Source organism: Zootermopsis nevadensis, unplaced genomic scaffold (genome assembly GCF_977971745.1).
Source record: "Zootermopsis nevadensis isolate Lab colony 2312 unplaced genomic scaffold, Znev_1.0 Znev_ptg000030l, whole genome shotgun sequence".
In the NCBI taxonomy this organism is placed as follows: domain Eukaryota; kingdom Metazoa; phylum Arthropoda; class Insecta; order Blattodea; family Termopsidae; genus Zootermopsis; species Zootermopsis nevadensis.
The window spans coordinates 227,841-238,401 of record NW_028259162.1 but is presented as its reverse complement, the minus strand read 5'-3'; the positions used below and the strand labels follow the sequence as shown (position 1 = coordinate 238,401).

General features: G+C 35.9%; 1 protein-coding gene and 1 long non-coding RNA gene across 4 annotated transcripts; one reads left to right on the top strand and one right to left on the bottom strand.

The window, feature by feature from the left end:
* Positions 1-33: 33 nt before the first annotated feature.
* LOC110833043 (protein XRP2) lies at positions 34-9,792 on the top strand. 3 transcript variants are annotated; one of them, XM_022070626.2, is made up of 7 exons: positions 34-559; positions 2,671-2,880; positions 3,012-3,184; positions 3,785-3,941; positions 4,939-5,095; positions 5,186-5,341; positions 5,805-9,792. In XM_022070626.2, exons 2-7 carry the CDS (start codon positions 2,741-2,743, stop codon positions 5,928-5,930), a joined length of 909 nt encoding a protein of 302 aa, XP_021926318.1. In that variant the 5' UTR covers positions 34-559; positions 2,671-2,740; the 3' UTR covers positions 5,931-9,792. The 3 variants fall into 3 exon arrangements, with proteins under 3 accessions (XP_021926318.1, XP_021926316.1, XP_021926319.1); XM_022070624.2 differs by having other exon boundaries at positions 34-860; XM_022070627.2 differs by lacking the exon at positions 2,671-2,880 and having other exon boundaries at positions 34-860.
* Positions 8,199-10,526, bottom strand: LOC147872091 (uncharacterized). The gene is made up of 2 exons (XR_015537763.1): positions 10,291-10,526; positions 8,199-10,021 (listed from the first exon to the last, which is right to left on the bottom strand). It is a non-coding gene; the product is annotated as an uncharacterized LOC147872091 (long non-coding RNA).
* Positions 10,527-10,561: the final 35 nt, after the last annotated feature.

Sequence of the window (10,561 nt, the reverse complement as noted above, 5' to 3'; positions counted from 1 at the left end):
GCCTTGTATTGTCCATGGATACTACATTAATTGCATTGCTGCCATCTACTGCAACCAAGAAAGTACAGAAACCAGACATTATTGTGTTCCTAAGATGCTCGATAATGTCAGGCGGAATCTGGGAGATGAAGGAGACTGGATTTTATTGGCCCAGGACAGGGTCCGGTGGAGGGCTTTGGTTAATTCGGTGATGAACCTTCGGGTTCGGTAAGCCATCAAGTTAGTTCCTCGGCTTGCGCGCGGGTCTCAGCATGTATATTGCGGAGAGCGAGTGGGCGGTCGAACAAGAGGTTTCTTGTCACGCGGGTGCCTTTCCGTTACCGCCGTGCTCCATGTTTTGTCCTTCCGCCTGAGTACGTGTCCAGGCCAACGGTGTTTCGTCTTCGAGATATGTACGAGTGACTCTTTGACTCCCGACTTTTTCAGAATGTCATGAGTTGTGAAAATTGTGGGCCTTTGGTGAGGCTCCGCGTCTCACAGTTCCAAAGCAAAGAGCTAATGACATGAACAATCCATGGTACTGTGTGATCGTCTATATATAAAGTCGACTAAATTAGAGGTGTGCAGAATTAAAATGTAACTTTTTTATTAGTTAATGGTCCAGGTAGCAATATATCATTCAGGAGAATTGGAGTAGTGAAAGCAAAATATATTGCCCGATCTGATTTTCGTAACAAATAGCACGGATACGCTGTGAAAACTTTTACTTCGTCCTTTATTGTTAAGCCATCGGTTTTATCTTCTGTATGACTTTAATTTCTCGTGTATTACTAACGAAAAATGGGATGCCTTTTTCACAAAGGGAGACAGAATTCGAATGTTACTAAGAAAGGAGAAGTGAAATTAGAAGGATATTCATGGTAAGTACGATTGTTGGGTTATGTCATCCTTTGTGTGTTTTCCGCTAGTTTGGTTGTGAAACATTATGTATTCAGATTTGTTGTTAAAAGAAATTGTATCAGTAGAGATGGGATAAATAAGGGATTGAAGGAAATTTATCATAATGAGGAAGTAGTTCATTTGTGTGTGTATGTATATATTAAAATTATAATTTATGTGCGTTTCATATGCCCATTATAGTACTACAAGCTAAGGACGTGGGATAGGTCATAGTATGGATATGAGCACTTAGTATAAAGAAATATAAATCACGATTATAGCTGCATGCTCATTACATCTGCGTACATAAATTTTTAATAATTTTCAGTTGTAAATTCTGCAGATTAGTGTTGAGTTATAAGATAGTCCATTTCTGTTTCACTTCTGGTTTAAATAAGTTTTTACGAAGTATGGAAGAGAGTTGAATAATCTGCTCACTGCGTAATAGTGCCTTTATAATAACTAATTCAGTTAGCCCTTTGGCTAATGGAGATCATGCTTATGCCTTGTATTTATGCTATGGAATAGAATTTATTTGCATTCCATAGATCCTTCATAGGCCTTAGTGAAGGATATAGAATATGTCATTTTACATATACAATTCAGTAGAGTAAATGCATAGTTTTAACAGCTATTTAGATATAGGATGTCAATACAAACACAATAGAATAAATTCAAAGCTTTAAGAGCTATTTACAGAAGTGTGTAAAAGATACAATATTACAGTGAAGTAGTTATATCAAGGAATCATCACAATCACTATATGAAATTGTAATAACTAAGAATTATTGTTTAAAGTAAATTCTTATATTGTGTAGAAGGAGTGAGATAAGAGATACTTTTTTAGTGCTGACTTCAATAATTTTCTGTCATTTAAACTTTTTTATGGTAGGAGAAAGATTATTGAGTAATGTAATTTGCTGTGGTTAGCATTTGGCACGTGAAGGTTATATATTATATTGTTATATTCTTCATATCTGAGTTTGTGTGAAAAATTTCCCAGTTGTACACAGTAAATGATGATAATGAAAATAAGAGTTTACTGGCTAGATGAGAATATTAAACTTATTAAATAATGCGCTACAAGAGATTCTCCTTTTAATGCCTGCCATTATTCAGATTTTTTCTTTTGACAAATTTTTGTCTTCTTTTTATTAAACTTTCACAGAATATTATTCCATGTGACATAATGGAATGAAAGTAAGCAAAGGAAACTAATTTTAAAACAAAGCATACTTAACTTAGTATGAGGATAATGTCTGGGTAGTCAAATGACAGTGGTTACAAAGGGCTCAACATATGGCCTGGAAGGTGGTGATATATTGATTTAATGCATATGCTTGTTCCACTGGTTCCTATCCTGAGCCAGATGAATCCATTCGACATCGTCTAATTGAATATTCCAAAGTAGCATTGTAATATCCTCCTACCTATGCACAGATTTTCCATGCAATCTCTTTCTTTAGACTTTCAACAGAAATGTTGAGTGTATTTTTTATCTCCCCTTCATGCTACATGCCTGCCCATCTGATTCTGTTTGATTTGTTTGTTTCAGTAATATTTGGTGAAGAGCATTCATTATTTCTTGTTGGTCTTAAGTTGTGGGTGCAGCACTACCCCAAATATGTTTATGTAAAACAATATTTTAACATTTTTGCCAACTTCCATGAAAAAAAGCGTTGTTGCTGGTTACATACTGTAAATTTTATTTCTGGAGTTTACACATTTAGAAGCAAATTCTGAACGAGAACAATCTTATTATAATGATGCATGGTTTCCCTTGTCTTCTAGGGATAAAAGGAAAACTGTGAATTTGAAAGACTACATCATAGAAAGCATTGAAGATGGTGAAGTTTTGAAAATGCCAGGTGCAGTAAACGGCCAACAGTTTGTCATTCAGAACTGCAAAAACACTAGTATATTTGTATTTGACCATGCAAATACAGTTACAGTTGATGATTGCATTAACTGTAAGATTATATTGGCAGCAGTGAAGGGCAGGTACTTTGTCGACAGTTGTTTATGCTTTTGCCCTTTTTCCATTCAAGTGAATTATGAGATGTACTGTTGTCAGTTACGGCTTTCAGATGATGATGCACTGTTATAAGGTGTTCCTCCGTTTTCTTTTACAGCATATTTCTGCGAGATTGCAAGGAATGTTTGTGTGTAGTAGCATGTGGACAGTTTAGGGCACGAGACTGCAGAAAGGTGGATATCTTCTTATGTTGCACCACTCAGCCAATAATAGAGTCCTCTAGCAGTATTCACTTTGGTTGCTACCAGTTGTTTTACAATGAGTTGGAAGGTAAATCTATTGATACAATTAAGGTTTTGTAATTTTACGCAACTTTGAGATCACAAGAGACTGGCAATTAAAATGTAAGGGGAAGTTTGGTAGCCATTGACAGCCAGTGAATTCCTTGTTTTCTTGCTTGGTTTAGACACTTGTGTCATCTATGACATACTAACTAGGAAACTGTGCGGTAGGTGCGCTTTGATCTGTAGTCTTCTGTGAAGTCAGTATCTTTGATAACCTTTTGTGTTATGTTTGCCCTTATATATTTATAGCCTGTTTTGAGTTTGGAGTGTGCAGATGCTGTGAATTAAGTAATATTTTCTGGGCTCAACAATGCCCAATGACAGGCTCTGTCTTTGTCTTCAGGTAAGCAGGTACCTAACTTTGTGTGACCTGTTGGATAAAGGTAATTCTTGTTGCTGAGTGCAGATACAATAAAAGAAAGTAAATTTAATGGAAATTGTAATCACTTTTGAAACCTCCTTGTGGTAGAGCGGTGAAGATGGAGACCATTCGTTCCTTGCGAGCGTTGGTAACCGCCTACGGGACTACACACTGTCAACCCAGAAGACCATTATCAGCATGTTTTGGATTACATTTCTGTTGCAGAACATTTTCAGCAAGCAGGATTAAGCGTGTTTAACAATAACTGGAGCAGCATCCATGATTTCACTCCCATTGAGGGAGAACACAACTGGTGTCTATTCCCAGATACGATAAAAATACAAGATTATGTTTCCCTGCCTGCTTCACAAGAATTACAGAGGTATCTGTGTAAGAATCAACAATTACAGTACAATGGACCATATATTATAATCTTCTTGTAGGTGAAATTACTGCTAAAGTGTCTGAACTTGAGAATGTTTGTTTCCTTGTTGCAGTATAAACAGTACTAATATTTTAATAATTACTGTGTAAGATAATTCCTTTGAAAGGGTTACAAAGTTCAAATATCTGGGAACAACAATAACAAATCAAAATGACACTCATGAGGAAGTTAGGAGGAGATTAAATTCTGGAAATGCTTGCTACTTCTCAATTCAAAATATTTTGGCTTCCCATCTGATTTCTAAGAACCTGAAAATTAAAGTATACAAAACAATAATCTTGCCTGTTGTTTTGTATGGGTGCAAAACATGGTCTCTCACTCAGAGGGAGGAACACAGATTGCAGGTGTTTGAGAATAGGGTGTTGAGGAGGATATTTGGGCCTAAGAGGGAAGATGATGGGGCGTGGAGAAAACTGCATAATGATGAGCTTAAAAAATCTGTACTCCTCCCCCAGTATTGTCAGGGTGATTAAGTCGAGAAGAATTAGATGGGCAGGGCATGTAGCGTGCATGGATGGGACAAGAGGTGTGCACCGGGTATTGGTTGGGAAACCTGGGGGGAAGAGACCACTGGGGAGACCTAGACGTAGATGGGAGGATAATCTCAGGCAGGATCTATGGAAGATAGGAGTCGAAGGAGATTGGATTTTGCTGGCCCAGGACAGGGTCCCATGGAGGGCTTTGGTTAATTCGGTGATGAACCTTCGGGTTCGGTAAGCCATCTAGTTAGTTAGTTAGTTAGTGTAAGATAATTTATAATTACAAATTAAGGAGACTCTTTGCTTCGCTTCTGCGGTTTTTCTTTCTGACTTCTGCAGTGGTACTTTCGAGTATATTTTGAAGATCAGCAGCAGTCTGCAGATTGATCTGCTCTGCCATGTGCTTATTTGCTCCCATGGGCTTGACTGAATGTGTGTGTGTGGTTTATTTTCAGATTGAGTGCATCATTGCTGGCAGAGAGGAGTGTTGTGCCTCACACGTGGGGCCTGCACAAAACACCTAGTGGAGAATCGTGCTTAGTGGCTTTCTTTTCTGATGGCCAGCAAGTGCAGCGAGCGAAGGCCTTTATTAATGCACTCAAGATTGAAAATGTAAGGATCGTGTAATGCAGTTCCTACAAGTCTGCATGGCATTACAACCCAGAAGACAACTTTATTATCCAGAACACAATTTTGTTTCAGCCGTATTGTCTTCTGCTTTTGAGCAAGGAGGCTCGTATGCAGGGGGTTGATGCCGAGCACGTCTTTCGAACAGACTCTTACAACGCAGCAGTACAACGAGGTCTGGTGGTCGGTTTGCATTACAGTGGCCCCAACTGTATCCATTCATGTCAGAAAGTAAGTAATATATAATACATATACAGCAGAATTATTATCTCCCATTTCTGCTGTCTTCTTTTGAAATTGGATGAATTGATGCAGTTTATAGTTTTATGCTTGATCTTTTAAATTAGAATTTATCAGTGTTAAGGCCCAAGAACTGATTTTTTTTCTTTTTGTGTTATTTTACAAAAGTTATTTAAGGTACAGAGGTTGCTTCCCTCCTCCCTTGCAACAAACATAAGTCAGTGGCTGCACTTAAACTGAATGGACACTGGGATTGTGGGTTCAAATCATGCCTGTGCGTACGTCACTACCGTCATATTCCGAGATAAAACACGGCTTATGAATACTGAGAGGCAATTCCTGATACTGTGAAATGACTGCCCTGTAGGGAATTTAGAAGTAACCGTGGAATTTAAATCAGAGTGACCTAAAGCTGTCGCCATTGTTCACGTAGTTTGTTTCTCTGTCTTCACAGGTGGCTGTTAGTATAGCAACAGCTACAGGATCAACTGGGCTAGTGTATGTGAGTACGAATCCTAAAATTTCTCAAAAACAGGTCGACAGTTTCTTCAATTTTGCAAACATGCAATTGATTGCTTAAAATTATTATTGTTTTGTGTGAGTCTGTGATTGTAACTTATTTGCTGTGTGTAAGAGAACATACCTAATTCCTTACATTTTATAATCTTTTACTATAACACAAAAGAAAATGCCATGTTACAAGAGCCTACTGTAAGAATATTCTGCAAGAGGGAGTTTGTGAGGCAAAGTATGTATGTAAGAACACATATTGCCAAGTATTTGTTCTTTTTATATGGTTAGAATAATAATAGTATAAGTTATTAAGAAATTAATAGTATAAGTCACTATTTAGCTACAGCCTAAGAAACAGATGCAAGTGTCATGATTTTGTCTGTATTATGTTGAGAAGTAATTATGGACTACATTGTAAACAGTATGCCAAGTATAATTTTTGCATAGTTGGTAATCTGTCAAGTGTAGTGGGTTATTTATTTTACAAAAGTGTTTCATGCTATGGGAGCAAGCGTATGGAATCACAGTCCTGCAATGGTTGAAGTTTTCTGTAACAGGCTATTTTATAGAATATTTTACAGAATAGTTCTTCAGCTTGACTTGTGCCATCTGAGAAGCATGATTTTAAGCATGTTTGCATCTACAATTTGAAAAAATGTGCCTATTGGCTCTGTGATGTGTGTCTACAAGTAGAAATTCAACCAAAGGATGAATTTTTTTAAAATATGATATTGGTGAGTTTTACTCAAATATTTTGACACATTCCAGTTTTCATCACAATCAGATAGCAATTGTGTCCATTTAAGATTAAGACATTCACGCATTTCTGTAAGCAAAAGTGGCCTTAAAACCATGTTGAGAAATACCCCAGCCAGACACCCTGCATACATAATTGTGTGGTGGATCCATGGATGAGACCTGCCATGATGTCAACAGACACACCACTCACACTAAGGTCACTGACTGCAGAAAACTCTGGTGTCTCCCAGCATTCATGAAGGTTAAAGGTCCTATTTTGATGGCACAAACAGCCCCCCCCCCCCCCCAATAACTGTATACAGTACCCTTCAGGGTGCATTCACGAATTGAAAATGTAGAGGCAATAACTGAGCGAACGCACAAAAACTTGTTAATATTTTGTAAGTTGTGTTGTCATTTAGTAGAAACTAGTTAGAGAATGAAATCAAAGTCGGGTAGTCATCCATTATGACCGTGTTTAATTTATTTGTGCATTGCGCTAAGTGCAGCACCATGCCTTACCACTGAAAATGAATGTGAGCCAGTTTGTTAAAATTTACATCTTCATAACCTGTTTCACTGAGGTTAATTTTAATATTAATAGCACAAATGGTCTGTGCTGACGTTAATTTATTAGGCATGTATATAAATATCATAAAGGAGAATGTAGGAATTATATTAAAAGTCAGTAATGGGATTGTTGTAGAAATAAACAGGCAAATCTAATTATAATCATGTTCAAAAATGCAGAACAGGCTTATAATATAGGACTGACTAGAAATGCCATTCAGAAAGATGTAAGAAATCAAAAATATTTGGAAAATTCTTGCTACTGTTCAGTTCATAGTTCTTTTTTCTGTTATTTGTTTGTGAGAAAGCGTCTCTCTTTCTAAGAGGAAACGATAGACTGAGGCGTTAAATGCCGAGGAAAACTTTTGGATCCGTAAGAGAGGGAATGACAAGATGATGGTGAAATGTATGTAATGAAAACTGAGCACAGGTAGGAAGATAATATTGAAGTAGTCTCTGAATGGGTGGACTGATTTTAGCTGATTCAGGTTCCATAAGGAAAAGGAAGGTCCTTCATGTAATTTGTTTTTCTGTCCTCAAGCATCAGTATTAATATAAGTAAACAAATTAAAGAAATTTGAGCAGTTTAGTGTCACATATTTTTGGCCATATTTACAGTCGCTATTTTATTGTAAAAGGAGAGAAGAAATTTGTTGAACAAGAGAGTATGAATTGTTTATACTATGCACAAGTCCATGAAAATATTTATATGGCGAGTGCGTTTGTAATATTTTTATTGTTTTTATATTGTTTTATGTTGTATTTTTGTTTCAGGTTTGACATGTTTTGTTATTCATATTTGTTATTTATCACTATTTTTGTCATTTATTTTATATGTTTTTCGTACACTGATGTAAGTGCAAAACGTCTGAGCAGATTTAAGGGAACTTAATTATGTAAGTGTTGTATTAAAGTGTATGTGGAACTCAGTAGGCCAGGCTGAGGAGTTCATAATTTTAATTACACACAAAATTGTATAGGTTTTACATCACTTTAACGTCCTTAAAAATATGATATTATCAAATAAGCAGTATATTTCTAGGAAATTTCACAATCACAGTGTTTGTAGTATAACCTTGGAATTTGTCAAAAAGTGCACACTGCAGTTTTGTCAGTCTTGTTTGGATGTAACTGGACCATATTGTAAGAAAGTGTTGTGAAACTGTTTTCCTTATAAAATTGCCAACCCAACATTCTCTTTGTTTGGTTTAAGAGTGAGAACGCTGAATTGCCTTTCATTCTGAACTACAACTATTGAAATTCATATTCTTTTCCATATACAAAGAAAGTCCTTAAATGTAGGATTTGAGGTTTTCACAGCGGTGAGTATGAAGATTTCTGTCTTCTGGGTTGTTGCACTATTCATCACCCTGATGACGGAGGCAGTATGACCTCTGAAACGTTGGTTAACATCGACCAGACTACCCAGAAGACGGAAATCTTCAAAGTTCTTAAAGTTAACTTAGTAGCATTGATATTGTTTTGAGTGTTTTTAGCCTTATTTATTTAATTTTAATCTGCAAACTTCATAATGTTTACATGCTTCTGACTTACAAATTGAATTGCAGATAACATATACATTTTATAACAAAAGAGGCATACATTTATGTATAAAACATTTTAACAAATACGATTAATTATTCCTCCATTTTTCAGGTTTACACAGCGGTGAGTATAAAGATGGCTGTCTTCTGGTTATGTGGTGGCAGTTTAGTGATGTTTCAGAAGTGCTTGCTGCCTTCATCATCTGGGTGATGTGGAGGCAGCAGGCACCTCTGAAATATTGATAAACATCTATCAGACTACATGGCACAACACCCCAGAAGGCAGACATTTTAATTTGTTCTTCTCTTCATAAATTCACCTTCAAATATGCATTTGTTTCTAATAAAAGCAACTTGATTCTTACACCTTATAGAAGTATAGTAAATGGCATTTAACTTTACTTACTCAAGTTACTACCTCAGAATAAATCTGTCAGTCTTCAGGACACTCTTGGCTATTTGTGACCTGCAGTATTGTTTCGATAAAATAGTACGCATTTTCAATGTTTTTATAGCTTTTTCAGTAATACTTGCATCCATCTGTGCTAGATAAAATGTAGAAGGCTAGCCAAGTAAACCATGCATTCTTATACTTTACACTTACAACATGATAAAGAAGTACTTTATGTGTGTTATAATGTTAAAATATTTATGATGAGCTGAACTTGGGTGCACAGTGTATTTAATTCAGCATTGCTCAAATAGCAGAAGAGGATGAACCATGTCTGTTACAAAATAGTGGAAAATTGGCTTCTGTTGCTATGCACTCTGGGTATTCTGCAGTCATATTTTGGAAGAAATGTAATGGCTGCATGTGGGGAAAAGGAATATGTTTTACAATTCAAAGGTAACACATATTTTAAATGTCAAAGTGTGACCTTTGTGACATTAATAAGTGCCATGAATGAATTATTTTGTTGTAAGTGCTTTTATAAGCTGTCAAGATGCTGACTTCTAGTTTTACATTTCCCTAATTAGTGTTTGTTAGATATATTTTTTACACTTGTGCATTTAGTGTAAATGTTGATTGACTAAACATGTTTTTCACAAATAAATGCAATGAAAATAACATGTTAATTGTCTTGGTTCCACTTTTTATTGTGCAGGTAGAATTTGAACTGTTGTCCATATATTGATCTTTTCATGTGCTTGAACAATTGATGAATTATGGTTGCCTTTTCTCCTTTAGACAAAATTATTTGAATGATTTATTGTGGTAGACCGTTTAATATAATGAACATTTTGTTTTCTGTGGTATATACAAAGTGAAGTTGCAGTGCTTGAGTTATTGCAATCTTGGAGAAGACTGAAAGCAGGAAAAAATTAGATTGTAGTTTTAGTGAGGACTCCATACATAATTTGTTACCTTCCAGATTTATACACGTTTGATTAGGCTATCATTTCAGTTTTATTGAATGTATTACAAGTTTTGAACCAAGTTCCTGTGAAGTTAGAAGTGTAACATTTTAATTATTACTTTGTGTTAGTTTGGAATATAATGCAATATCGAAGTGTAGTACAATTGTCCTATGGTGCCTGAACTTAACATAACAAACAATTTAAATTGAAACTAACGTAATGGAAGATGAAAAATTTGTATATGCCCCCCTCCAATCCAAGCTTTTTGATTAGTTATGTATAGTGGTAGTTGAAACTGGCCGATCCAAATGTAAGGTGATGAATGGTTCGGGAACTTTCTGTAAACGTCTCAAATAATTGACTGAAATTGGACTTTTAGTTCTGGAGTTTATTCATGTGTAGAGCAAAGAAAACAAATCATCTTAGCTACTCTTCCAACCACAGGCAGATAATTGAACGCATACCTCTAGTGTATAGTTACAGAGAA

Bases quoted from the DNA above. Each gene is read 5' to 3' on its own strand.
- LOC110833043 (XM_022070624.2), top strand. From the start codon at position 781: ATGGGATGCCTTTTTCACAAAGGGAGACAGAATTCGAATGTTACTAAG. The intron at 2,881-3,011 runs GTACTTTGTCGA...TTTCTTTTACAG, and splicing joins TTGGCAGCAGTGAAGGGCAG to CATATTTCTGCGAGATTGCA. The intron at 3,185-3,784 runs GTAAATCTATTG...TTTCTGTTGCAG, and splicing joins GTTTTACAATGAGTTGGAAG to AACATTTTCAGCAAGCAGGA.